General features: G+C 45.5%; 4 protein-coding genes across 28 annotated transcripts in view; 2 read left to right on the forward strand and 2 right to left on the reverse strand.

The window, feature by feature from the left end:
- LOC105704383 (proline-rich transmembrane protein 3) overlaps positions 1–4,861 on the reverse strand; it is a 30,893-nt gene extending 26,032 nt beyond the window's left edge. For 4 of the 7 annotated variants that reach the window (XM_012433555.2, XM_012433552.2, XM_012433554.2 and 1 more), the window contains exon 1: positions 4,446–4,861. The gene's annotated coding sequence lies outside the window, so the exon portion shown is untranslated. Of the gene's footprint in view, positions 1–4,429 lie in introns of all 7 variants that reach the window. The other 3 variants (XM_012433551.2, XM_012433553.2, XM_012433549.2) reach the window with 1 other exon arrangement.
- Positions 4,862–5,690: 829 nt separating this feature from the next.
- LOC105704419 (tetratricopeptide repeat protein 4) lies at positions 5,691–8,220 on the reverse strand. Its single transcript, XM_012433635.2, has 6 exons — positions 7,814–8,220; positions 7,515–7,686; positions 7,226–7,418; positions 6,864–7,141; positions 6,613–6,777; positions 5,691–6,514 (listed from the first exon to the last, which is right to left on the reverse strand). The coding sequence occupies exons 1-6, from the start codon at positions 8,085–8,087 to the stop codon at positions 6,412–6,414; spliced, it is 1,185 nt and encodes a 394-aa protein (XP_012289058.1). The 5' UTR covers positions 8,088–8,220; the 3' UTR covers positions 5,691–6,411.
- Positions 8,221–8,265: 45 nt separating this feature from the next.
- LOC105704329 (tRNA (uracil-5-)-methyltransferase homolog A) lies at positions 8,266–10,765 on the forward strand. Its single transcript, XM_023432964.1, has 9 exons — positions 8,266–8,353; positions 8,429–8,736; positions 8,856–9,017; positions 9,075–9,267; positions 9,363–9,490; positions 9,571–9,821; positions 9,899–10,133; positions 10,204–10,396; positions 10,475–10,765. Exons 2-9 carry the CDS (start codon positions 8,440–8,442, stop codon positions 10,702–10,704), a joined length of 1,689 nt encoding a protein of 562 aa, XP_023288732.1. The 5' UTR covers positions 8,266–8,353; positions 8,429–8,439; the 3' UTR covers positions 10,705–10,765.
- Positions 10,766–11,577: 812 nt separating this feature from the next.
- LOC105704327 (calcium-activated potassium channel slowpoke) overlaps positions 11,578–27,895 on the forward strand; it is a 66,395-nt gene continuing 50,077 nt past the window's right edge. For all 19 annotated transcript variants that reach the window (XM_012433432.1, XM_023432915.1, XM_023432953.1 and 16 more), the window contains exons 1-5: positions 11,578–12,074; positions 24,012–24,073; positions 24,491–24,587; positions 25,088–25,351; positions 25,781–25,948. In XM_012433432.1, the coding sequence (XP_012288855.1) occupies positions 11,772–12,074; positions 24,012–24,073; positions 24,491–24,587; positions 25,088–25,351; positions 25,781–25,948 (894 nt within the window). In that variant the 5' untranslated portion in view covers positions 11,578–11,771. The remainder of the gene's footprint in view (positions 12,075–24,011; positions 24,074–24,490; positions 24,588–25,087; positions 25,352–25,780; positions 25,949–27,895) is intronic.

A 27,895-nucleotide genomic window follows, 5' to 3' on the forward strand; every position in this document is an offset into this window, starting at 1 on the left:
TAAACATATTTTTTTTCTTCAAGAGTACAAGACCAAGATCGACTTTCTTCCTCCCTATACCTCTTAATAATAAATAATCTACAACCGTACAAGATCAAGTTCGACTCCACCAGGCCGCGTCGGCCTTGGTCCGATCTCTCATACCGGTTTTACCCTACATCGGAATTAATAAAACAGTTATAAACAGAGACCCGCCGACAAGTTTCCACGGTCCGTTAAACGGCCATACGTCGTTATACGGTAATTCCGGTATAGGAGAGAACCTGAATAAAGGGACCCTCCGGATACAAGGAGACAAAAGGACGATCTTCGGCTTTTCTCGCGAATTAACAATCCCCGCCGATAATCGCCGAAAACGTTTTCAACCCGATAAAAAAAATAAAAAAAAAGTACCGAGACTACACGAAGCGCGGATAAATTTATTTTTTCATTGCAGCGGAATTTTTGCCGGCGCTAGAAGTACCATAAAAAAAAAAAAACGTTCGGCGCCAAAAAAGCGAATTTACTCGCTACAGTAATTAAGCCGTGATGGAAACTTCCCCCAGGGTGCGAAAAATCGGTCAGAGTGGATTAATAAAAAAATTAAAAAAAAATTATATACAGAAATATTTTCAACAATCGCGTCTAGGAGGTACAGGGAGAATTTTTTTTTTTTTCATATACCACGTGCGAGAGCCAGATTGGCAATTACTTCCTTTTCTTTTCGATCCAGTCCTAGGTGGAATTAAAGCAAAGGAAACATTCGCGATCCGCGAGAGGTACGGTCTCATTGTTGGTGCGATTCGCGGACAAAAGTGCCCCCCCCTCCCGAAGGTCTCCGCGTTCGGCAACAAAGGCCTCCGCGGGGTGCATAACCCCTCGTCGCTAAAATAAAGACATAATGGCCAGGGCGCTTATCCAGGAACGGCTACGCGAGGTCTTTGTCCCTCGGTTACAGGCGGTCGAGGTCTCCTTCAATTTCTAAGGAAGGTATACCAGGTCGATCCCTCCGATTTCATTTCTCTAACAATACGTCACAGTGTACTGAAAATTAAGGTACACGTATTTCTTTTTTATCCGCCATTAGACACTTTAAGGGGGTGAGATCCAAAGTAAGGCCCGTAAGGGGCGATTCGGCAGTTTCCCCCGCAAGAACAAAACATACCTTTCAACCAATCCCCTGGAAAAGATATCTCGTAACGAGAAATGAAGAATATAATTTTCTTAATTTGTCGAACGAAATGAAAATACCTGTCGCATAGTTTCTAGCCTACTGTACATATTAATAAAGGAATATCAAAAATCGGAGAGATCTCCCTTGCAAGTTAGACCGACGGGACTTTGAGGTTATGTCGGCCCGATCTCTAGGTTAGAACCCGACACGGTACATAAACGCCAATTCGACATTGAATTAAGATCGCGGAGTCTCCTCGGTAATGCCAGCCCGACTTTGAGGTTAGGTCACCCGACATGACGCACGGGGGAGAGGGGTCCAGGCACGCACCGTCCCAATCGAAGAATCTCCGAGGAATTTCATTAGCGGCGGAGCCCCGGCATTCCGAGCGCTCTCCCCGTAGAATCGGAGACGGCAACACGCCTCGGCCGAGCGAGGCGTCTCGTAGACAAGGAGGCGGCATCGCGCGATCGCCCCTCCCCTCTCCCCTCCCCTCCCCTACCGAGGCGACTCCACTCGGCGCGGCCGCGAGTCGCGCAACCACGGAGGTTATATGGACCCTGGCCTAGCCCCGTACGCAGGGTTGGGTAAATACAATGTGTATAATAAATAATAAATATTACACGACGTATTAACGTCACGTAACGCGATTATTACAACGTATATGTCTCTAGTATTGTACGCGAGCGCAAAATATGTCGCGCTCTTCTATTACTAAATAAATAAAAAAAAAAAAAATGAATAAATCCACGGGAGAAATTTAACATCAAACTAATCCTGTACGCAGGGTTGGGTAAATGCAATGTGTATAATAAATAATAAATATTACACGACGTATTGACGTCACGTAACGCGATTATTACAACGTATATGTCTCTAGTATTGTACGCGAGCGCAAAATATGTCGCGCTCTTCTATTACTAAATAAAAAAAATAAATAAATAAATCCACGGCAGAAATTTAATATTAAACAGGGCTAAATCGGAAAAAATTTTCTCAACCCAAGCGCCAGATTACTTAACAATTTTTTTTACACAATCCACATGTGCGCTAAAAGCAACCTCGCGAACACGTATATCGTGCATCTCTGGAATCCGCCACATTGTAAACGTAAAATTATAAACAATTTTGAACGCGAGCCGGAAATTAATTCGTCATTCCTTAAAAATATTCACGTGTTTACATGTGTGTTAAAAGACGATATTTCTGTGGTTCGATGAATTTTTTTTTTTTAATAACGTTAATTGGATTTTTTATTTAATTTTTAGCGCCGTCGCATTGCAAGGCCATTTCTTAATTGGGACGGAAGTACCGAGGATTTCCTCGGTGCACTTCCGGGGGGCAGCCGGAAGTAACTTACGACGTCGGGATAACGTATCGACGGTCGCAGGAATGTCTTTCGAGTAATCTCGCGGAGAAGAATGTCCGAATAAAAAGAACGAAATGTAGTATTGGAAAAGCCAACGGTCGAAGGTTCCACCGTGGAAAACGGCGGTAAAGATTTTTCCCCTCGGTCTCGAGGACGAGGACATATAGAAATGCCTAAATCCCAGGAAAGCGAGTCCCTGTAAACGCTCTTTACTAAACCGACAACCGCGGTCGAGAGTTTCACAATCAGCTGTTCAGGCTTGACGATTTATATCCGACCTTGCGATTCTAGTTAACGTTCCTAAACGCGGTGAGTTATGTAATATTTATTTATTATAAAAAAAATATTGCCGTAAAATTGATAAGTATTTTAGATTTCGCGATAACGAGCCGATAAACGCGTTTCTTGCAGTAGGCGGTACCCGGCGACCGTAGTCGAGAGTTTCTGGATCAGCTGATCAGGATCGACTTCTAATTTATATCCGCGCATATAATGGATCATGTAATGCTTAAAAAGTGTCTGTAAACGTTATTGCGAAGATTGACAAGTACTTACATTTTTTAAACATTAAAAAACCGCTCTGGTGTACTAAACAATATCAGCGACCGTAGTCGAGAGTTTCGAATCAGCTGATCAGGATTGACTTTTAATTTGTATCCACGCCTTTGATAAATTATGCACTACTTAAAGAGTGCAAATAAACATTAACGCGAAGATTGACAATTATTTAAATTTCTTAAACATTAAAAAACCGCTCTGGTATACTAAACAATATCAGCGACCGTAGTCGAGAGTTTCGAATCAGCTGATCCAGGGTTGACGACTTATCCGCGGCCGTTTCTTCCGCAACGGTTAGCCTTCGTTTATCCGCACGTGACTACCACGACAACGAACACAACAACCGCGATGACAAGTCTGGCGAGTTATGACACACGCATTAACCGGTCGTACCTCCTGACACGCTCTCGTTCACGCGTGGCGGAAAACGCGGATCAACTGTTTTATCCCAATCTTAAAATCGACTCACTTCCTCTTATACACGTGTAAAGGTACAAAAAATCAAACCAATTTTTTTTTAAATTAAAATATATATATAAATCAGATGATTCTATATATCCAGTTTGGAGGAAAGTATTATTAATATTGATATGTATGTATGTAAACACAGATATATATATATAGAATGACCCTTTTATGACACCTTAACACCTGTCGCGAGTCGTGAGAATTTAAAGGGAAAAAAAGGGGGAGAAAAAAAAAGTGCCGGAAGAACACCACGGCCTCCACTTGTCCGATAAGAATCGAGGGCGAAGCCTCTTTTTATCTCGGCCCTCTTTCTCATCTGCTACCATTGACGGCCTCGCTAATCCTCGACACTCTTGGAATCCAGACGAGGACTATTTTTGAACGGTCGAACGGTTAAAAGCCGCCGCCACCATAGACGTCCCCAGAATTTATTCGGGCTATTTTGGAGTGGGAACTCTTATTATTGTAATTAAAGAAAAAGAGAAAAGTACACTCAGAAGGGTCACTTAGCGCGCTATCAGATATTAACCACCCTATTTCAAGTAATGACTTAATCGCCGTTTCTACTATTATCGTTCCACTAATCGCGATTAAAATAATCTCCCGTTAACCGCGGTAGGTGTAACAGTTTCCAAGAGTGTCGTTACTTCTGGAATCGAGATACTCCAACCGTCCTAACGTCTCGTACTCCCGTTAAAACGCGAAACGTAAACGACCCGGTGATACCTAACGAGGGCAGGGGTCGAAATCACCGATAGGGAGGCACGCACCGCCAGGGATCGCCACGGTATTATCGGCTGCGATAAGCCACCCCCGCTAGGGCGGGGGACGCACCAGGATGCCATCTCACCCTCGCGTAAAATCTCACAATTCTCACTCACCGAGGTGTAGACTCACCGCTGGTTAAGAATCCGAGGAGTAGATCGCGTAAATCCGTTCGGCAGGGGTAGACAAAAGGCGGCGGCGGCAGCACTAAACCACGGGAAAATGGCTGAAGAAGAACACTCGGGCGATATCTTCCTCCCCTCGCACTCTGGCACTCGCCGTGCGTCCACCTTTCCTCCCGGCACTGGTGAAAACTCGAATGTGCGAATCCTCGATGATGCGAAGACGGGTATCCGGGAATCTGCGAGATTCTTCTACGCGCACCGCACGGATTCACTCGTTAAGGTTGCCCGACGCGGTCAGGGGTGCCGGCGGACGCGGACTGGCCGATCAGCGGGCGGACCTGCGGGCCGAGCCGACGGCGGCCATCTTGGCTCGGCGGACAGCCGCCGAAAGCGTGTACTCGCGACTGCGCAGCACGACCGACGACCCGCACGCCTCGCTGGCTCGAGAGCGACTGACCGGGAGGCGCCGCGCCGCGGCGTGCCGGCGCGCGACCGACTCGCGCCGCGCCCCGTAACGACCAATCGCGCCGCGTCTTTCTCCGGCCGCCATCTTGCCCGGCCGCTCGAGCACAAAGGGCCGGGAGCCGAAGGTGCCCGGAGACGACCGAAGGTCCCCGAGGACGAACAGAGGGCGCCCTTTCTCTACCCAGGCGCATCGACGAGCGCCTTCCCGCACCTTCCCTCGCCATTACTTCCAATTCCTTCCTACGAACTATGCTTTCCTTTATTTCCTCACCAGCTATGCCCGGCGAGATGCTCCGCCGGATTTCATGTTTCTAGAATCCGTGAGGATTTAACGTTACTTCGCCGATTAATTCGAGCGAAAACTCGTTACGCCCTTCTGATATCATTTATCTTGCTCATTTTACTATCTCGAAATGGCGACTATTTTTTCAACAATTTAAAGGGTAAGAAATTCCGATGACTGAGTAGAAAGATCGGGAAGTAATGGATGACGGAGGAAGATATCGTGAGTTCTCGTTGGCCAGAAAAATATTTCATGAAAGGCCCACAAGTCCTCACTAAAAGCCGGGTGCCATGAATGCCAAGCATTAAAAGTCTGAATGCGTCATCCCGCAGTTGGAAAAAGCCTCTTTTCATTCGGGGCACAACCCGCAATGACACGGTTTGTTTACAAATTGAAAGACCCTATTTTATATTCCTCTAACTCTTATGCAGGAGGAGAGACTTTGTGGTGTACAAAGAAACGTGTCTCTAATTCCTTATCAGTGATTATCTCATGACCCCTGGCTTTTCAGGTATAATTACAATTGAACGCCAGGTCTATTTTGACAATGTTAAGACGGTAATTAATTAATTTACATTAAATTATTGGCCATGCGAGCGGATGTTACGAGCACCACATAAATACAAGGTGGTGTAAATAATGGACATTAAATGTTTACCATAAACATATAAGTCCTGTTTTATACAGGCGCCATTATTTTACCATAAATAGAGACGATAAATGTATTATTACGCACTAAATTAAATTAAATTATATACTGTTTTAAATACGCTGCGGTAATGGCCTTCACAGAATTCGATCCAGCATATTTATTATATGATCATGGAATGGTCTATAAATAATTCGATTATGAGATTCTGCTCTGCAAATTGCCTAATTAAATGTTTACGGTAATATGTAATGGAGCAATGAACTCATCTGAAAATGGCGAAATTAATGCGGTTTCTCTCTTTAATAAAAAAGAAAAAGGGAAAGCAAAAACTATCGTTTCCTCGTTGTCAGAAATAGAAAGTGTGGATCGTATTCTTGGACATTACGGGGAGAAATGTCCTTGAAGCGAGGAACATTTCAAGGAAATGGAATGTAATGGGTTTTCAATTTTTAATTATTCGCATAAAGAATTCTGGATTATTATAGAATTCTGTGCAAGTGTAAATTCTCAGAGTGTCAAATTTCCCTTTGACTTTACGCACTTTACAATAGTATTATTCTTTTAATTTTACAATCATTTATTTAGAATGTATCGATAGTTGGATAAAAATTTCTTCTCCGCTTCACTCAAGGCCACCAAAATCAGGAAAGTTGGAGTTCCTCCTCTTATGACGAAGCTGAAATATATGTGAAAATGTGAATTCGGCCTTTTGCAACAATAAATGAACTTGTTAGTTTAACACTAACTCTGTAGCTTATACAATTTATTACTTACCTTTTGTGTGATAAAATACTGCCCAATGTTTTAAGAGTGTCAACTTTATAAATACTACTTTTGTCTTTCCCTTCGTAGTAAACGTTGACATTACTAGAAATATATTGTCTCTTCGTGTCCCATTCGGGAGGCTCTTCAAACAGCATTTCGAGATGGTTTGTTAAACTAAAAGATTACTTAGTTCATTTGGAAGGCCTGGTAGTAATTGAGGCGTTAAAAATATATTTTAAACGTTTCAAAAATACACTCACGTTTCATCTTCATGAAAGTTTTGAATAAAATCAGTTTGGAGTGATTCTGGGTACTTAATTAGAACGGGCCAGATAAGTTTATTCTCTTCGTTCAGGTGCACCATAAAATCTGCCAGTTGCGGTACTCTTGGCTCTAAATCGGTTAAATTTATATTACCCTTTTCTGGTAATTCCAAATTTACATTTCTTGCTTTGAGTACTTCGATCAATTTTTCTTTAGCTTGGTTCTTTTTCTTTTCAGCGATTTGTTGCCTTCTCGTATCTCGTTCTGACCTTTTCTACAACAAAATTAAGTTATCAACAATAAGAAGTCATTGTAATGGATTTAGAAAATTATTATAAATATAAGACAAAATCCTTACCTTTGCAGCAACCGCTTCTTCTCTAAGTTTTAAAACTTCTTTATCAGTCGGAAACTCTTGGAGAAACTCATCGCATACACTTATGCATTGATTGTAGTCTTTAATTTTTAAGCAACATAAAGCCAGTCTTGTTTGTACTTTAGGATATTTTGGCTTCAGTTTTAAACTACGTTTATTGTCGTTCAAGCTCGACCTACAGCAAGACATGAAAAATTGCAGTTTTTAGTTACTCCCGGATATTCAAATTTACGTCACAGATATAAAATGAATACTGCTTCATTAATCGTACCAGTAATTTTGTAGCATGAAATGTGCCGCTGCTCGATTATTGTAAAGTTGCGCCATTAATTCATTGTCTTTGCTTTTTGTTTTTAACCCTTCCGTATAAGCCAAAATAGCTAGTCTATACTTCTTGTGTTTAAAATTAAAATTCCCGTCGTCTTTGTAATTATTAGCTAATTCTACAAAGATAGGATATAATTACACATACGTGATAATTTTAAGTTAACAAAAGTATGATGATACGATTGCATCATTCTATCGTTACTTTTTAAAATGGCAGGATTGTTTTATTTAATTACATCGGACCTTCAGGAGTATTTTCGCTCTCGTCATACTTAAGTTTCTGTAATCCTTCCATAAGGGGCGATAATTCTTCCCCAGGATTTGGAGATTCTTTCATAAAAAACGGATGTTTATCCATTTCTTCTTCCCAGCGATCTTCAGGCCATCCTTCCGCATAAGACCTTTTCTCTAACCCATTTATGTACTCATCTAATTCGGCATCCAATTGCGCAGCAAGGGCAAGGCGTTCACTCTCCGTCCACGTCTTCTTATCACCACTTTTATTATCACAACTCATCTTCTATTACTTGAACAATTATCACAGTACCAATTAACTCGATTGGGATAAATCTGTACAACGAAGTGACACGCTGAAACGTGTTTCTGTCTGTACGTTACGTCGCGAATTCAAATTCCAACGTTCCAGACGTTTCCTACAAAATGGTGGACGTTTTGAAGCGACCACCGCGCCTCTGGTTATAGGCACGTGAAATATTATCGTAGTATTTGCACTGGCAATTATCAGGTCCAATCAGGTCTACGCAGGTTTGCACAGGTCTGCAGGTAACCTCGAAATTAACCTCTGCTACTCTCTTCGCCTTTGTTTGTAAATTTCTGCAGCGTGTTCTCGAATTTCAGCAAATTTCAGCATGGGTTCTAGAAGCGAGGATGAGGTTAAGTGCAGAAATCCGTATGCCTATTTGGACAGGACGGACTTTAGCTCGGAGAAGTACAAAATTGAGGTACGAGGCTTGCCCAAACATTATGGCTTTGGAGAATTTAGAAAGCTACTCAACGACAAACTGGAATTACAGTCGAGTAAGGTTAAACCTCCGAAGAAAGGCAGCGAGTGGTTGTATGTTTGTTTTCGGAGTGCAGAATGTCGGGATAAGGCAATTTCAGTGATTAATGGGCTCTCGTGGAAGGGATCGAAGTTAACTGCACAGGTACGGATGTATTCTATGTTATACACACGTTTTTAGTATGTGGGAAATATTTTAAAATCGATTAAACCAGGGTATGTAGCGTAATTAATTGTGAAAAATTAAATCTTCCTCTAAAATAGATGGCTAAACCTGCGCCTGATCCTTTAATAAAGAGAAAGATCGAAGATGAAGATCGTAATTATAAGAAACGGAAAGACGGCGAAGGGTATGAAGCAATTCCTCCTATGCAGCGGGTGAAACAGAGTACAACACCGTTTTGGAACGTTAGCTATCCAGAACAAGTAAGAACCGTCAAATCATTGGTATATTGAGCGAAGGAATAAAATTGTGAATTTCAGTTAAAGCTGAAGCAAAAGAAAATGGAAGGAGTTCTTAAAACATTGGGGCAGGAAATTCTGAAAGGAAATGCTAATTTAGCCGATTGGTTAGCTAGTCGAAGGGAAAAATATTCAGGCTTGCCATGCGAGCTGTTACCGATTCTTAGTGCTTCAGAAATTGAAGGTTATAGAAACAAATGTGAATTTACCATAGGTTAGTAATATTATTAGCGATAGAATTAATAACATAGATTATAATGCTGTATAACTTGATTAGAATTAAAAATTTGGTATTTGACGAAATTATAGGAAAAGCTGAGAAAGATGATCAAACTATCATTGGATTTAGGTTATCTAGTTATGCTGCTGGATCTACAGCAGTAGGCCCTATCGACGATCTCTGTCATATTCCTGAAAATATGAAGAGAGCTGCAAAGGTGGAGCAATCAGATCTGTTAAAATAATAAACTTCTATTGACACGAGGTTTACAATCGATTTTAATGGTTAGTTTTACAGATTTTTGAGGAATTCGTTAGAAATTCCAAATTTACCGTCTTTGATCCTATACATAACAGTGGATACTGGAAACAACTTACTGTCCGAACATCTAAACTTGGTCATCTAATGTTAATAATTGGAATCGATCGTCAAGATTTGAGCGAGGGTGATGTGATCGAGCTCAAAAAGAGTATATTGGAATTTTTTGAGAAGGGAAAAGGGGCCGAGGCTAACGTCACCTCCTTATATTTTCAAACGATTGAAAGAAAGTGAGTGGAATTATTATTTCAAGTGGTATAGTTATACGTCAAGAATGGATTTAGGTGTAACGTACTTTAATCATCAGGGGCATAGGTGGAGAAGGTGGTGGTTCATTGGAACATTTAAGTGGGATGAAATATATCGAAGAGTCGCTCATGGATATGACATTCAGAGTTTCTCCTGACGCTTTCTTCCAAATTAACACTCTCGGAGCAGAAGTACTTTACAAAGCTGCCATTGACTTGGCTTCACCCGATACTAACACAGCTATTCTCGACGTCTGCTGTGGCACCGGGACCATCGGACTCTGTTTTTCTAAGGTATGAATTGTTTTATCCATCGGCTAAATACAACAGAATTTCCATCGCATAACTAAATGTTTTGATTCAGTATTGTGGGGAGGTCCTGGGTATGGAAACGGTGAGCAGCGCGGTCGAAGATGCGAAGGAGAATGCAAAGAAAAATGGTGTAAAAAATTGTGAATTCTTTGTGGGCAAGGCAGAAGATCTTTTAACGACGGTTGTGCAGCGAACATCGATGCCTGACATCATAGCAGTGGTCGATCCGCCAAGAGCTGGATTACGTATGCATAAAAATTTCCCCTTAAAAATATAATCTTCCCAACATCGGTATCATCCTAATCCTTACTTTAAAATTTTAGATCAAAGAGCTATATTGTCTCTGCGTAAAACTAAACAGTTGAAAAAACTGGTATACGTGTCCTGTGGTCCCGAAGCTGCGATAAAGAACTTCGTAGACTTTGCGAGACCTGCATCTAAGCATTACGTGGGGGAACCTTTGGTGCCGGTAAAAGCTGTCGCCGTTGACATGTTCCCGCATACGAAGCATTGCGAACTCGTCGTATACTTGGAAAGACTTTCTTCGGTGTGAAGAAACATTCTTTCTTTTTTTTTTTTTTTCACGCAATGTACAATAAAGGAAACTGCCAGCATTTTAATCATTTCTATTAATTGAAATACTTTCATTACAGGTCAAGCTAGGAGAGAGTAGAAAGAAAATTGGAAAATACGCCGGACAGTGAACGCTCCTTTCAAAACGTTTCGCCGCAAGATGGCGCCACGTCGCTGCGCCACCGACCCCCAATCCTCGATTCTCCAGCCAAGCCAAAGTCCTCTTTCGAATAGCGAGCGTCTCCCTAATTCCTCAACCCAAGGTAACTTGCCGATTAAAAGCGAAATCCTGCGTCCACCTTAACGGCCCGCGTCCCCACATCGAGTTTACCCAACCCCTCAAATTACGATCCCTAAAAGAGACCCCCGCCGCCCTCCGCCGACCTCGATCAGTTGGAAATCGTTATAAAACCCGAAAACACTGCCATAATATCAAGATCAACCGTCACATGTTACCGCATTATCCTTTATCATACGAAACGAAAGGCGATCGATCCTCAACGAATGAAATCCTTTCAACTGATTTCCGAGTCCCTAAATTTCAAACCGGCCGCCATTATCGCGCCGCCCTCGGGGCGGCAAGATGGCGGCCGGCGAGGGAGGCGCTAGGCGCGCCGCTCGCGGCGGCGCGGCGAACCTCGGTAGCCGCGCGCCGCTCTCGACGTCAGGCTCGGAGGTCCGCGCTCATTGGCCCCCGTCCGCCGTCGCGTATTGATCACCGCGGGCAGCGGGTCGGGGTCTCGCCTCCCCTCTCGCGGAGAGAGGGCGCGCGAGGGCGCGAGAGGGCGCGAGAGGGAGAGCGCCGGGTCGTCAGGGATCTCCGTCGGTCGGCCGCCAGTGGGGTGAGTGGAGCCCGAGCGAGCGGACGTAGCGCAGCGCGCAGCCAGCGCAGAGAGTCGAGCGCAGCGGCCGCGGGGGGCCGGGGGGCGGGGGGCGGAATAGCCGGACGATTCGGCAGCGCATTAGTCATTATGAAGCGCATCAAGTGCGGACTGCCGACTGGTCAGTGCCGGTGAATGTGCGACCCCGGGGCAGGGATCTGCCGGGATGACGTGCGTCGAGGCCACCGTGCAGCCTCCGGTAGACGACTGTCTCAAGGTTAGGAGATGGTGGTGCTTCGTCCTCTCCAGCATCTTCACCTTCCTCGCCGGGCTGTTGATCGTCCTTATATGGAGGGCCTTCGCCTTCCTCTGCTGTCGCAAGGAGCCCGAGTTCGCCCCTAATGACCCCAAGCAGAAGGAGCAGAAGGCCGCCCGACAGGGCAAGGAGTTCGAGGGCACCTTCATGACCGAGGCCAAGGACTGGGCCGGCGAACTCATCTCCGGGCAGACCACCACTGGACGCATCCTGGTTAGTCCGAGGCCCGTTCTGTTACCGCTATCGTCCCTGGGGAACTTTCTCGAATTTTCGAATTTTCGCATTTTCATATTTTCGCATTTTCGCATTTTCATATTTTCGAAATTTCGAATTTTCGGGACGGTTGGCCTATCTTATTGGGACTTCTCCAGTCGACCTGGGGGACGACTAGCGTAGGTTTTTGCGTCGTTACGCCTCGCTGGTCGTTGTCGGGAAACTAGGTCTCCGGGCTTAATCCCCGGCTAGGCGTCGAAGGACGTTTACGAGCGGCGGGTTGACATAAACAGAGAAGTAACGTACATCTCGATGTATCCTGGGACTTTGAAATTCCATATCATATACGCCGTATCGAGTGATAACTATATAGAGAACGCGCGCGGGAAATCGGAGAAAATGGCGGAGCGGAGCTTCCGCTCGATAGGAAACTCTACGGAATGAGGATATATTTTCGATCCATCAGCCGAGATGAAATTCGGATGTTTTCGACGACCTGGCACGTGCTTCCGGTAGAGGGGGAGGGGGTCCTCTCGATTTGCGAGGAGCGCGGGATAAGAGAAGGGACATATATATATATATGTATTTTTTTTATCATTTATTTATGCGACAGTCAATCGACGCTTTTAATCACCACGGAAAATTTCGCGTTCCGCGTGCGGCTTGATGGAATTACATTTGCTTTTATTCCCGCAATGATATCCCCCCCCGGGGGGATGCTTCACGTTTAATCAGAGCGATAAACCTTATAATAAATAAATCTCGATTTGACCGCGTCCGTTCCGTGTCCGTTCCGTGTCAGTGCCGTGTCCGTGCCGGCCTTAACCGAGAGGTCAGGGCGAGGCGTCGCGACTAGACCGGTGCCCTCTTTCTTTCCCTCTTCCTCTTCCTCTCTCTCTTCTTCTGCCCGCTTGCCAATGTCACCAGGATGTGTATTATAATAAGGCAGGTTAGGATATGTCTTCCCGCCGATCGGCACGTCGCTTCCGGCGCGGTTTCACCGCCTGCGGGGGCGAGGGGGTCGGTCTTGCCGAATCGCGGGGGCGAGGGGGAAAGGCCCCCCTCCGCGATGCCGCCCTTTGTGCTCGCACGAGGAAACTCGCTTGCCTATGACCCAGTTCCACCCTCGCAGCCGGACACGTTGGGGGAGGGTTACGCATTGCGTGCCTCCCCCAGGGGGGCGACCCCCCCAAGATAGGAACCCTCTTATCTCTCCCGACTATCGGGGGGGATCGATAAATATGAATAACGTGTATTATTAGTCTTTCCTTTTTCTTTTTTAATTTGAGAAATAAATTCCCCCCCCGCACCCTCGACCGAGCCAGATAGAATATATCGATGTCGCTTTCGATCAGGTCGAACCTCCCCCTGGGGGGGATCGATAAGCCGGCGTTATTATTTTTTCTTTTTTAATTTAAGAAATAAATTCCCCCCGCACCCTCGACCGGGTTAGATAGAATATATCGATGTCGCCTTCGATCGGGGCGAACCTCCCCCTGGGGGGGATCGATAAGTCGGCGATCGAATCATGGAACTCACCCTCCCAACCCCCCCACGTTCCAGTTCCGGAAATACATCCTGGGGGGAGGAATTATTTTGCGCTCTTGGGATCTCTCGTTTTTTTTTTTTATTGCTCTTGCAAAATACCGCAAGGGGTTCTACCTTCTTTCTCCTTCTCTCCGCGCGGAGGGAAAAGTCCGATCCGTTTCCAGATACGTCTTCATATCTCCACCCCCTGGGGGGGGGAATCGATGTGCGCTAAATTCGTTAGGTCGCGGGACACCCTCATTGTCTCGGTGGCCTTCCGACAACCTACTTTTCCAGTTGGGACGTCGTCCCCGGGAACAATGCGACATATCCCTTTTCCTCGTTCCGCGACGCGGGATATCGGGCCGCGAGCGGATTCCGTCCGAGGGGTGATTAGGGACCCACTCGCGGCGCTGCTCTTTTTCTTCCCTTTTTTTTTTCCCTCCGCTTTCCTTTTTTCCCCGAGCGCATAAGCGACACCGACGTGTTTCTTTCTCTCTGTTCTTATTCTCCTTTTTTTTTTTTAATTATTATTCTTCCTTTTTCTTTCTTGATTGGACCCTTTGCGGCGCGATTACTTGGAGAGGTTCGATCGGGCGGGAGGGATGTTTTCGGAAGGGGGGAAGGGACGGCCGGTAAATTTTATGAATTTTTTTTTTTATCAGTGCCTCCTGGATTTTTATCAACATTGCTTGTATCACTTGTTTCGTCAAATTCTCACCGCGGGTTGCCCCGATATTTAGGCACCTTATCGGAAGGAACGATTTTATCGAAAGACGATTTTTCCTGCTCCTTCCGCGTTGCGGCCGAAAATAAACCGCGTCGGCTCTACAAGGCCGATTTTTTAAATTTTTTATCAACCTTCTTCGTATCATTTGTTTCCTCAAATTCTCACGGTGGGTTGCCCGGATATCTAGGCACCTTATCGGAAGGAACGATTTTATCATAACCGCGGAGAGAAGAGCCTTCTTCCTGCTCCTTCGGCGTTGCGGCCGAAAATAAACCGCGTCGGCTCTATAAACGCCGAGGCCGATTTTTCGTGCGGAGCCTTGGGGGGGGAGGGAGGATTCACGTTGGGCAACCTTAATGCCACCGGTTGCCAGGGTCTCTTAATGAATGTCGCAACTCTCGCCGCCTATCTAAGGTGCCTCGCTAATTCGATATCGCGGCCGAGACGCCGCGGTATCGCCAATTCCGCACGCCGGCGCTAAATCGGTTCGGACCTCAGTTTCCCTCGATTCCCCTCCCTCCCTACCGCGAGATATCGATCGATTTAACGCGACAATTCGAGAGTCGCGAGCCCCTTACGCGTAGATTCCGCGCGGCCATTCCGCGTCGACTTGGCCGTGGAAAACTGGCACGCGCCGGGGGCAGCGGTATTTACCGGTGTTAACCGCCGCGGAAGCACCGCACCGAGGTTTGCATTGTTAAAAAAAAATTCATACACTTGGTAGATATAGTTGCTGCGAAATTATGAATTCATACAGTTGGTAGATATAGTTGCAGAGTAATTATGAATTCATACAGTTGGTAGATATAGTTGCAGAGTAATTATGAATTTTATGTCTTAGTGAATCGACATACATTTATGATCGGAACTCTAAGTGAATTTATAATTTTATAATATCGCGTTAAAATTACGAAGGTTATTAATTTTGATATTCAAAAGTCATTTGGTACGTGTGGTTTTTTTTTCTTTTTTTTTAACAGTGCATAGCGACGGCCGCCTTTCCGCGCCGCCGGGCAACCCGCGCGATTTTCTTCCGCCTCGACGGCCGCAATTAGTTCTCGCCCCGTTGTCAATCGCGATCCGGGTTAAAAAAAAAAAATTAACCCCAAGGAACCCCATGGCGCGTTACGTCGATAAAAGTATTTTTTTTTTTCTTTATGAAATATGGATTTTAATTTCCACGTAGAAATTTAACGTTACATAATTTCCCGGCATGGAGATATTAATTATTCATTCGTGGGAAGTATTTTTCGCCCCCGGGATTTCGACGCGACGTTAATATCGAGAAAATTGATATACGCGCCGGGACGATCTTGGTAATTATGAATTCATATTTCTCATTCCCGACCGCTATACGAGGTTATGTCATCCCGGGTTACGAAACGTTACCTAAGACCGGGTCGACGTTATTGCATTACACGGAAAGGGGGGAGCTTAGGAAGCGGCGAAATGTAATTACGCAATTTGCGGACGGTCCATTGTACCAGCTGTACAGGGAGATAGAAGGAAAAAAAAAAAGGGATGAAATTTTATGTAATTTTGTGCAAAGGGATCGTAGAGAATTCTTAAAAAAAAAAATTAAAATAGTGAGGGTCCCGCTTTCGAAGCCCCGACGAATGGCAATAAGCGTGGAGAGAGAGAAAGAGAGATATACATATCGTGAGCTTTTAAATCCGGGGGAGGAAAAGAATAAAAAAAAAAAAGAGAAAAAAAAATAGCCGTTGTTTGACGGCGTCCCTTTGACGCCGACGACGGAAGTGCCTCGCTTTGCCCATCGGAGGAGAGCACTACACGGCGTCGCGACGCCCCCTCTTTGTGCAGAGGCATGAAATAATAATTGGCTTTACGGGATTGCCCCCCCCCGAAATGGGGAGAAAGAAAATGAAAGTCGACCCCGAGTGATTTTGTTTTGCCCCCTCGATAGTTGGCGATAAAAAAAGTCGATGTTATCATACCAGTCATCGTTATTTCACGGTTTATTATTATATATTGAATCGCATTGTTTATTATGTGAAACTAACCCTTTGAACGTGGAGGAACTTCGACATACGGGCGAGATTCGTATGACCGTGCGGGCGATATTGGACCAAACGTCGGGCGCTCTTAGTAGCCAAAAAGTTAAATAATATATTTCCTCGGTTAAATGCATGTTTATTTTCGCAATGTAGAAGGAAAACCTCCGTTGAATCTGGATTTCGAGGTGTTTCTTCTATTTTTCATATCGCATACGAGTCATCGATTAAGCCTCTGAACGCGGAGCCGTTTCGACATACGGGCGAGATTCCTATGACCGTGCGGGCGATATTGGACCAAATGTCGGGCGCTCTTAGTAGCCAAGGGGTTAAGGGGGTGCATCATGGCTGGAAGAAAAGCAGTTAGTGGCCCTGGCCCGGCGCCAGTATCCGACTCCGAGAATGTAACAGATTTGTCATGTCGCCGTAGGAAGAGGAGATAATCGCATTTGCCTCCCTATCGGAGGTATAACCCAGGCCGCGTCCAACTGACACGAATTTCAGTGTGCCAAGGCCTATCTCTCCGATAATCCCGTTTCCGACTACGACGAAGGATTCCCCCCTTCACCCCCTAGAAAGATATAGAAAATTGTCCGGTTAAGGAGCCAGGATGTTCCCAATTTTCCAATTCCTTTATTAACCCATTTTCATCCCCCCTTCATATCCTCAGTTTTCCTGGTCACTATCATTCAGCCTGAAATTCGCTGATAAGGACCCTCTTTTTCATACTTACGATACAAATGGACTAAGAAAAAAATTCCGTACGGGGGGAATTTTTTTTTCTTTTCTTTTCCTTTATTTTTATTAAAAAATCCATATTTTCCGGTTTTTCGTCGGGGGGTGAGAATCTCGGAAGGAGACGTCCTGATCTCGATGTGGAAACACTCGGACGGGGTTTTCCGCAACAGGTACGCGAGCGATTTCTCCGCGGGCACTCGTGCACTCGCGGGCGGCCTTTCCGCGTCGGAGGACCCGCGGTTTATTTTCCAACGCGGTCTATCCAAAGGCGAAACAGGTGGCGGAACGTAACGACCTCTTAGGAGGCGGTTCGAAAGCAAACAAGACTCCTGGTCTTTGTATATTGTTTCAAGCCCTCCGCCGAGAGGCGATCCCCCGATTGATTCTTGTATTCTGTCTCAATTGTATCCCGCTAAAAGAAGAAGAAGAAAAAAAAATAGAATTTCGATGATTTATGTCTGCATTAAGCCGCCGAACAAGCTTAACAATTGCAGCTTTTCCTTTTATTTAATGGGAGTCGGAAATCCGACTCGATGGAGAAATCTTTGATAGGCGCGGGGGGAGGGGGGGTAATTATTCGATCGGGTAACTAATCAAGTCTAACAATGTAATTAGCGCGTGTCCGGGGGATGCCGGGACTACTAATCCCGGAAATAGCGCCCTTCCCTCGGCCCGAGGGGAAGAACGTATGTGCGCTCCGGTCGACCGTAGTTTCGAGTACGTATGTACACGTATACTCGTTTCACCTGTATTTACGTATATATTTACCAACGCGGGGATGATTATGTTTAGATTAACCGAGGAAACAATGGATTAAAAATCTTCGTTAATTTGTTACCGCGAAATTTCGTAAAAAGTATGTGGGGTAAGGGGAGATTTTTCGAGAGGGGAGGTCGCGTTTCGTTTCCACCCTGTACATATATATAAATATGCGCTCCGATATATCCGGCGAAGTATCTCGGCCCGGGAGTCGCCAGTCGAGAAATAACTCGGACGACTCTCTCGTCGGATGGCTCGCGAAAATACGAGCGGTGAGTCAGGCCTGAAGAAACGACGATTTTAGGGGGAAACGACACGAAAAAATGCCCACCCCCGTGTATAAACCACCCTGTGTCCCTACCTTTCACTTTCCGGCACTTCGGTTTCCATTACTCCTCCTTTGGCTGGAAAGAAAGTTGGGACGGTAGCCAGGATAAAAAATGCATCCCTTAGCGAGGCGTTGCGAGAATGTTAATATTTAATCCCGAGGGATCGAGGAAAATGCAAGAATTCATTCGACCTAGTTGAAATATTTCAGATTTTTCCGAGTTTTTATTCACTTTTGTCGAACGAGGCCTCTAAGGCGAGAGATTCTCAGGTGAACTCGCCCGACCGTAGTCGGAGATTTTCGGGCTTTCCGCGTCCTCGACGGGGCCGTCGACTGCGGCAACGCAGTCGATACTCGTATCCGAGCCGGCCGCATGCGGTGACGCGGCTCGCCGGAGCGTTTCCGCCGCGGAAGTGACGGAAATCGATATCGGCCGCCCCTGGACGGCTCGGAAGGGCGGAAAAGCAGGCGAAGACGAGCCGAGAGTTCTTTCTTCTTTTTTTTTTTTTTAATTTTCCCCGCGTCGCGTTGACGCGGAAATCTGCTACTTTAGTAAATTTGCGATTTTCGAGGAAGGGGTTCTAAAGAAGGCGCCTTGAATTTTCCTTTTCACCGTGTCGAAGGGAAAATCCGAAAAGAGGGCCGTGGAAATTGATTAGCGAAGCGGTCGATGAGCTTCCGCCCTCGTTTTACGGAACCGCTGCGTAGGGGTGCGTACGGAAGAGCGGCGATTTAGCGTCTAATTAAAAAGCCCCCTGAAGAAGCCTCGGGTGTATCTTCTCTCGCACCAATTATCCGTCGCTTTCTAATTAGCATTTTAATTAGCCCGCGACGAGCGCGCACCTTCGACGTATCCCCCCGGTTTTTCTTTCGAGTTTCCTCGATCTCCTCATCTCGAAAATATATCCCCCCCGTCCTCGTTACACCCTCCGAAAATTCTGAAAACTGTGAAAAAAGGAAAATTGGGTCGGGAATTTTCACCGGGAAATCATTTCACCTCCTCCGCTGGAAGACTCGAAGGAAAAGCGTGGCTCGGAAAAATCTGAAAAAAATTGGGGACGTCAAGGGCCACCCGCCATTTTGGATTTTCTAGATAAACTCGGTTTTATAAACTGTTAATAATCGTATTAACAATTGTCTTGTTAGGTGGTACCTTGACGTGGGGGGAAGAGAGATAAATCCTCGGCGCGTTCTCTCGTCACCTGAGGATCTTTTGCGGACAGCTTTTAAGGGTTTTTGCGGATAATCCTCCGGGCTTCTTCGCGTGCTTCTTGGCTTCTTGATGACTCAATTTCTTCTTCTCTCTTTTTTTTTTCCCCCGGGAAGCCTTAGTGCCCGATCCACGTTATGCGATAACCGACCGCTCGATTTTCTCGACGGGCCAAGTTCCGCTAAAATTGATAAATGTCGCGTTAACGGGGATCGTTAATGTCCATTTTAACGTTTATACCGGCGAAAAGGACAGTTTGTCATCCAACGCAGCCGTTGGATACGCGTTCCGCGTGCGGAAATCTCATCGCCTCGTATTTCGTTACCGATGAAAATCGCCGCCTTTCCGAGTGGCCGATCTTGAGAAAAAGCCCTCGCTATTTTTGCGGCTCTTCCTCTTTCTCCTGTCTATCCGTCCGTTCTCCTCGTCAATCTAACTTTATCTCCGTCTCTCGGTCGAGCTTTTCTTGGCCCCGTCGCGTGTCCACTCGACGCAAACAATAATAAAAGCTCGGCCGTAAAACCGATCGATTCCCCCTTTTTTTACGACGTCGTCAATTTCGAAAGGACCGACCTTCCGTAATGAGACGGTCTCGTTGAATTATCCGAGGGATGGGGAGAAAGGAAAAAATTAGAACCATTTTTTAACTTCTGGGTAGAGGGAAAAAATCCAAACTTGTTTCGCGACGTGCATTTTTTTTATTTCAAGTTTTGCAACATTTTTCTCGGGGTATATGCCTTGAATTAAGGTAATATGTATGGAGTAATTAATAGGATCAATTTGCAATGTACGTTATGAATTTTTTGAAGGGCATTGTTGGGGTAGGAAAAATCGAAACTTTTTTTGCTACGTGCTTTTTTTTTATTTCAAGTTTTGCAACATTTTTGTCGGGGGCCTTGAATTTATGTAGTACGTATGGATTAATTAATAGGATCAATTTGCAATGTACGTCATGAATTAATTTTTTGAAGGGCATTGTTGGGGTAGGAAAAATCGAAACTTTTTTGCTACGTGGATTTTTTTATTTCAAGTTTTGCAACATATTTTTCTCGGGGGCCTTGAATTTATGTAGTACGTATGGATTAATTAATAGGATCAATTTGCAATGTACGTCATGAATTAATTTTTTGAAGGGTATTGTTGGGGTAGGAAAAATCGAAACTTTTTTTGCTACGTGCATTTTTCGATTTCAAGTTTTGCAACATTTTTGTCGGGGGTTATGCTTTGAAGTACTGTAATACGTATGGATAATTATTGGAATTAATTTGCAATGTACGTTATATCAATTAATTTCCAAAGGGCACTTCTTAAGGGTAGGACTTTTATACAGTTAAACCCAGAATTTTCCCACTTCAGTTCGTACTCGCGGTAGATAAAACGCAACGCGACGCGGTGCGTCTCTTCCGGGGCGTCGCGACGGCCGAGAATTCTCGACCGCGTCGTAAAGCGTTTATTGGCGCCGTTCCCTCGGACGATCTTCGAGGACGTTACCTCGGCCAGGGTTCGCCCTCTGACCCGACATTGGCCATCGCGGCCGAAACGCGGCGGGAATGCCGCTCCCGGCCTTTCTAATAGGATATTATAACAATTACAATTACGCAGAAATTCTCGAAAATATTCTTTCTCCTTTAACGGGGTGTCTTTATCATTTTCGCATTTTGCTCCCTTTCTCCCGATTCCACCGACCCGGGTCTCCCTCTGTCTCTCCCTCCGGGTCTATCGGCTTCCTTCTCTCTCCCGTGCCTTCGACCCTCGGTCCGTCTCCCTCTCTCCGAGCGAGTGCCGGCTATTTTTGCATCCGTATTTATAGTATCATTTTCATGAGACCAACGCGTCCGGCCAAGAATATACCCCGTCCGGTATGCCGGGTGGCGCGTGCATCCATTTTACGTAGATGCATTACTTACGACACCCTGGATCTTTCCTCCCTTACCCTTTCCTTGGAGTTTTCACGAAAACCCGCGTTTCACTTTTTCACTACTAAGAGCGCCCGACGTTTGGTCCAATATCGCCTGCACGGTCAGAGGAATCTCGCCCGTATGTCGGAATGGCTTCTTGTCCAGAGGGTTAAAGGTATTCGCAAAGTTCACACGTGGTTTAGTACACGTGTTTTTAGAGGAAAGCTTTAGTTGCAGCTAAACGTCACAGATGGCGACGTTGGTTCGTCTTGATATAAGGAATCATGAATTTCATATCATATCACTTTTTATCATCACTTTCGTCGTCCCCACCGAGGTGGGAGAAACAAATTATCGACGCGTCGTGGAATAAAAAAAAAAAAAAAATAATAGAAACGGTTTGCAGTTGACCGCGTCCCTTCCTTTTACGTATCCTCGGACCTTGCTCTTTCCGCTTTGCTTTCCGCATACTCTCATTGGGAACGTGTGTTGGAGAAGTGCGCCTCCTATCGATCCGCGACGGGCCGCGCACGCATATCGCGGCTTTAAGGTTAGGGCGCCTCCACCCCGGGAGCCGAGACGGAAGGTCTATTGTCACGGAGGAGCCCGCGAGGACTTTCGGATGGCGCGCTCGATTTTTCTCCCTCGGTAGGAAAATCCCGGAAAAAATCGGGGAACAAAAGGGAAGGAGAAACCGCGGACGAAACGTCCGGAATTTCCGCAAGCGCGGGGGAGGGTTTACGAGGGCTCGTTATCGCCGACGCGACACGTTTACGCGTGTTTCCGCGTAATCAACGCGGACGTTAAGCGGTTTTATTCCTTCCGTCGCGGATCGGCCGGTCCTCGCCGTACCGCGGAATTATTCCCGCTTGCGGCGATGAACGCGCGTCACGTACCCGGGATTACGGGCAGGTGCGAGGGGTACTTGTACGGAATATACGATATGTCCCCGGGATTTTATTTTCCACGTGGAAATGTGAAAATGTGAAATGTCGAGATATAGTAATATTAATTGCGATAATTTAATTCAGGGCGAGGGACATAATTAACGTACCTAAGCGTTATCGGACTGAAAAAAAAAAAATGCAAGGAAAATTATCAAGCGTTATCGGAGTGGAAAAAAAAATTCAAGGAAAATTATCAAGCGTTATCAGACCGAAAAAAAAAAATTTACTGCTTTTTCTTTAAATTCCGAAAATGTAATTCGGGGCGAGGGAAATAATTAAAGTATCGATAATTGCTTTAACGTATTGACAATTAATGTCTTGTCTCGGGGTAAGGAACATTTTCAAGCGTTATCACGGGGTGGATCGTCATGGATTATCGTTATCATCATTAGGGATACGTCCCCGGGTTTTGTCGCCGATGACTGGTGGTGGTCGACGAGAGAGAGCCAGGCTACTGTGTAAAGCGTTTTATTGTTCCCTGCGTAATGGATCGCTCAAGTGACTCGTTGGAACAATGCCCTTTGTCCTTCTTGGGCATTGTTGCAGGGGCCTTGCGCTAATGAACAACCAGTCGTAGGGTTAGCGATAACGCGCACCGCGTACGGGAATTATCCTGCATTTTTGCAAGGTTTTTCCCTTTTCCTTTTTTTTTTCCTTCCATTTTTATTATCAGAAGGTAATTTTATATCGGAGGGGTGCGCTCGTAAGGGTGTGCCCTCCTGGCCTGCGGACTCCCGGTGTACCGAGTATCGATTGACATTTTACGGACCCCCGAGGTCTACTCGACGAATAAACCTCCTCGTGTCCCGATAAAAAGGACACCGAGATTTATTTACGATTTTTTTTCCCTCTCTCTCTTTCCAAGATTCGCTTCTTCTCGATTAACCCTTTGGGGTGCTAAGAGCGCCTATAGGCGCCCGACGTTTGGTCCAATATCCCCTGCACGGTCATACGAATTTCGCCCCTATGTCGTGACGGCTCCGCGTTCAAGGGGTTAATTTCACGTAATAAACAAATGCGATTCGATAAACCGTGAAATAGCGGTGAGTTGACTAACACCAGATGTCTAATTCAGTGAAAATAATTTCCCTCATTAAGGACTGATTGCTATTAACTCTTTGGGCTAGTAAGAGCGCCTAAAGGCGCCCGACGTTTGGTCGAATGTTGCCTGCCCGGTCATACGAATTTCGCCCCTATGTCGTGACGGCTCCGCGTTCAAAGGGTTAACACGCGATTTTGGAAAATCGGTAGGGATTTCCCCGTAGGTTTATCGGCGCAATTCATTCAGGGATTCGTGATAAATATCCCGCGATAACCTTGGCACGATTAGTTCCACTTTAAACGGTGTAAACGATGTTTGCGATCTTAGGGTCGTAGTCGGGTGATTCTTGGCGTCGATCGACCGAGGCACCGGCGATTAGAGATCGCCGGAAGAAGCGATGTTCGGATACCGACCCCCACTTCCGGTCACGGCATGCAAACTACTTCCGGTTATGGGGATATAAACGGCGATCGGGAGCCTCGGGAAATTCGTTGTCAGGCGTTTACTTCACGCCACCTCCACCGGCGTTTACCCTATCACGATTTAGATAACACCGAACGCGAGCATTAAGGGTTTACGCCGTTGTTTAGTCCGCCCTCCTCGCCGTTTACGTCGATTTTTCTCATTCGATTTTCCGCCTTTTTTTTTTGCGACCTATCGAATGGCTAAGTCCATCGATACCGAATCCCGTCCAAGAGTGCTCCGATTAACGATTTTCTTTGTTTGTTTGTTTTTTTGTTTTCCAGGTGGTGCTGGTTTTCATCCTCAGTATAGCATCGCTTATAATATACTTCATCGATGCCTCGAGGTAATCCACCTTCATGATACCGTTTAATTAATCCGAAATGTCCCGATAAGAATTTTTCTTCACGTTTACTCTCGGTGTAAAGTGCCTCGATATTTCCCGGATTGCGATTCCAATCGTCACAACGATCCCTCTAATGAGCGCGTTATTACTGGAACGGGGGAAAAAAAGGAATAAAAAATATTGAAAATGAAAATTAAGGGGGGAGGGGGCGTTAAAAAAGTTCCAGGCAACGATACGAGGCCGATCACCGAGGCACGACTAATTACGCGGTATACCTTTGGGACCAGACCGGGTTTTTAATTACGTCGAGGGCCCTCCGTCTCTCTCCCTGAATATTAATAAATCCTCCGGTGTAGACTGCCCCGACACTTTGGATCGACCCCCCCCACCGACTAATACCCCCCTGTTTCGTTTCAGCGAGGAGGTGGAGCGCTGCCAGAAGTGGAGCAACAACATTACTCAGCAGATAGACTTAGCTTTCAATATATTTTTTATGGTCTACTTTTTTATACGCGTGAGTATAACCGATCAATTGTTAAGTTAATGGGGAGGGATTAATTTTGCGGGCGGGGGAAATTTTTGACAAGCCCTTTGTTGCAATTTTTACAAGGACTTCTAAAAGCGAGGCGAGACTCCTGAGGTTTGGTTTTTTCTTATTTTTTTTTATCGGCTCCATTGTTTATCTTAAACGGTCCTTCCGGTTCTTAATGTGATATGTACATACCAAAAAGTGTAAATATTTATAGGATTTTTCTCCAGACCGGGTGCGGAAAATTATTTAAATCTTTAACACGTGGTTATGGTGGCTCTTAGGAGGAACGTGCTGCCCGTGAAATTTAATTAAAAAAAAATATATGTATGTATATATTTCTTTGGTTTTTCTCCGAGATATGTAGAAAAGATTTAGATCATTCAGTGGACCTAGGGGGGAGGAAGGTTTTGTAAATATTTTTTTTTTTTTTTTTAATTTTGTTACGCATATTAGACTTTCGTGTTATTTTATTGGGCTCGCAGTTTATCGCCGCCAGTGACAAGCTGTGGTTCATGCTGGAGATGTATTCGTTCGTGGACTACTTCACGATACCACCGTCTTTCGTCTCGATCTATCTCGATCGGACGTGGATCGGACTGAGGTTCCTCCGAGCCCTTCGACTGATGACGGTCCCCGACATCCTCCAGTACCTCAACATTCTAAAGACATCGAGCTCCATCAGACTCGCCCAACTCGTCTCCATCTTCATCTCCGTTTGGCTCACCGCTGCTGGCATCATTCATTTGGTGAGTCTTAGTAGAATTTCCATTTTATTCACTGAAATCTCGATAATTAACCCTTTGGACACGGAGCCACCTTGACATACGGGCGAGATTCCTCTGACCGTGCAGGGGATATTCGACCGAACGTCGGACGCCTCTATGCATTCTTAGTAGCCAAAAAGTTAAATAATATATTTCTTCGGTTAAACGGATTTTTATTTTCATAGTGTAGATGGAATAGCTCAGTTAAATCTGGATTTCGAGGTGTTTCTTCTTTTTCGCACATATATTAGTTTAACCCTTCGGGTACTAAGAGCGCATAAGGGCGGCCCGACGTTTGGTCGAATATCCCCTGCACGGTCAGGGGAATTTCGCCCGTATGTCGAAGTGGCTCCGTGTTCAGAGGTTTAAACTCTGATTACTCTTCTCAACCGAGCTCGTCTTTTGTTCCAGCTTGAGAACTCAGGGGACCCTTTCGAATTCACGAACCCGCAACAGCTCTCGTACTGGACGTGCGTCTACTTCCTGATTGTGACCATGTCGACGGTAGGATATGGCGACGTGTTCTGCCAGACGGTACTCGGCCGCACATTCCTGGTATTTTTTCTACTCGTCGGTCTGGTAAGCGAACCTTGCACTACATCTCCGAGTTCCCCGACCAAGTGTCCACCCCCTGCGTCGGCAGTTCCCCCGAAGGACTCGCCCCGTCTCCTGGAGGCGGTAACAGGGAGCGTCCTCGGCCGACCTGGTGCAAAGCGGGTCCAATGTGTGGAATTTTTTAATATCACCCTTCCTTCCCAGGAGATGGTCGAGTCCTTCGGGGACCCGAATTCCCCGGATACGCGAGAAGGATGTCACGCATTTCCCCGGGATTCTTCTCCTTGGGGAAGACGACCTAGGGTCTCTAGGGGTGGGCTTGGACGTCCTTTGGAGGTTCCTGGTGGGACGATTTCTCAGGGGATACCTTCCTGGGGGGACGGAAGGATCTAGAGATGTAGGGGAGGCGCGTCTCGTCCTTCTCGTGGAGTCTTTCCCCCCGGGGACGATTTAACGTCGAAGGTTCCGGGTCAGTTGTACTCTGGTGGTCTCGACGAGGAGACGTCGGGGGAGACCTTCTAGGGGGGGTTTATGGGCCTGGGGGGATATTAATTAGGCGGTTTAAGGTGATGTGAAAGTGGCGTCGAAGAGGCTTTGTTTATAAAACTTTTCTCCAAAATCGGTTTACCGAATTGTTTGACATTTTACAACGTGAATAGGGAGACTATAAGGAAGGTCCTGAAACTCATGAAATTTCAATTCTTTGCAAATTTCTTTATAAATATTATAAAAATGGTTTTAAAAAAATGAAATTTCAAGTTTAACGTTAAACGTTGCAACGTGAATAGGGAGACTATAAGGAAGGTCCTGAAACTTTCACATTCCCTTAATTTAAAAATCGTGCCGACCACCAGAGATCCTCGCGAGACGCCGATTGCCTCCTTTGAATGGTGATGCATGGTGTATGCACGGCTGCCGTCGACGTATGTAACATATATCCCGTGTGCAAAACCCCATTGATTAATATCGAGCGCCAGATTTACCTCGCGTCCATGCATTAAACTAGGCTCGCCCTGTAAACGCGATCGGGGAAGTAGTTTGTAAAATGGAAATCTTCTCTAGGGCCATATCGCCCAGACGGCGGAAACGGGAATGGCGTCCCTCGGATCCAAGAAGGGTGCTTTCTTCTAAAAAAAATAAAAAAAATATATCAATCATCACATAATGAATTTATATATGTCATATCAATCGAATTCATTCGTCATTTTAATTCACTGACTTTGAGACCAGGGGAAATGTCTAAAGACGAAGATAAAGGGAAATACGATCCGCAGGCCGCCGTTTCCACCGAAGACTTTTTTTAGTTTAACCTCTATACGTGATGTATATTTAAGACAGAGGAACAAAAAAAAAAAAAAGAAAGAAAATAAGAAATCGATTCTGCAACCGAGATGCAGGATCGGATCGCCCGGACTAGTCGATCGAATCGATCGATTTGAATCGGCCTCGTCGATCGGTATCGTTGTACTGTCCTCTCTCTCTCTCTCTCTTTCTTCTATTATTTTTTTTTTAAATCCCTATTACGAGGGGTTAGGCGCTTTTCTCTCTATCTCTCTCTATCTCTTTTCTCTCTCTCTTTCACCCTTTATCTCTTTCTTTCGCTCAGTCTCTCTTTCTCTCATCGAGCTTTCGACATCGGTACGTCGGCGGCCCAATTAAGAGTGTCGTACGCTGACTTTTATTAATCGATGACTATTTAATTAATCGATACCAATCCGGCGGGATCGATTATCGAGTCGGTGGCATGTCGAGGTTTAGGGATCTGTATATATAATTATTATATATATAATTGTTATCACCCCGGTACCAGCTTCAGACACCTGCCAGCTTCCGTTTCATTATCATAGAGGACTTTGGCGGACTCTTTCCGGGAGGAGTTTTTTTTTCCCTTATCCTCTGATAAGGACTGCTCTGATAAAACGGCACCCTCGTTATTTGCAATTTGACACTTTCTGTCATTTAATCAATTAT

Source organism: Orussus abietinus, unplaced genomic scaffold, assembly GCF_000612105.2.
Source record: "Orussus abietinus isolate OABI.00-Male unplaced genomic scaffold, Oabi_2.0 scaffold40, whole genome shotgun sequence".
Taxonomy (NCBI): Eukaryota; Metazoa; Arthropoda; class Insecta; order Hymenoptera; family Orussidae; genus Orussus; species Orussus abietinus.

Coding starts and splice junctions, on each gene's coding strand:
- LOC105704419 (XM_012433635.2), bottom strand. CDS start 8,087: ATGAGTTGTGATAATAAAAGTGGTGATAAGAAGACGTGGACGGAGAGT. Junction 7,419..7,514: donor TTCATGCTACAAAATTACTG/GTACGATTAATG, acceptor GTCTTGCTGTAG/GTCGAGCTTGAACGACAATA. Junction 7,142..7,225: donor AAGAAGCGGTTGCTGCAAAG/GTAAGGATTTTG, acceptor ATTTTGTTGTAG/AAAAGGTCAGAACGAGATAC.
- LOC105704329 (XM_023432964.1), top strand. CDS start 8,440: ATGGGTTCTAGAAGCGAGGATGAGGTTAAGTGCAGAAATCCGTATGCC. Junction 9,822..9,898: donor TTTCAAACGATTGAAAGAAA/GTGAGTGGAATT, acceptor TTTAATCATCAG/GGGCATAGGTGGAGAAGGTG. Junction 10,397..10,474: donor TCCGCCAAGAGCTGGATTAC/GTATGCATAAAA, acceptor TTAAAATTTTAG/ATCAAAGAGCTATATTGTCT.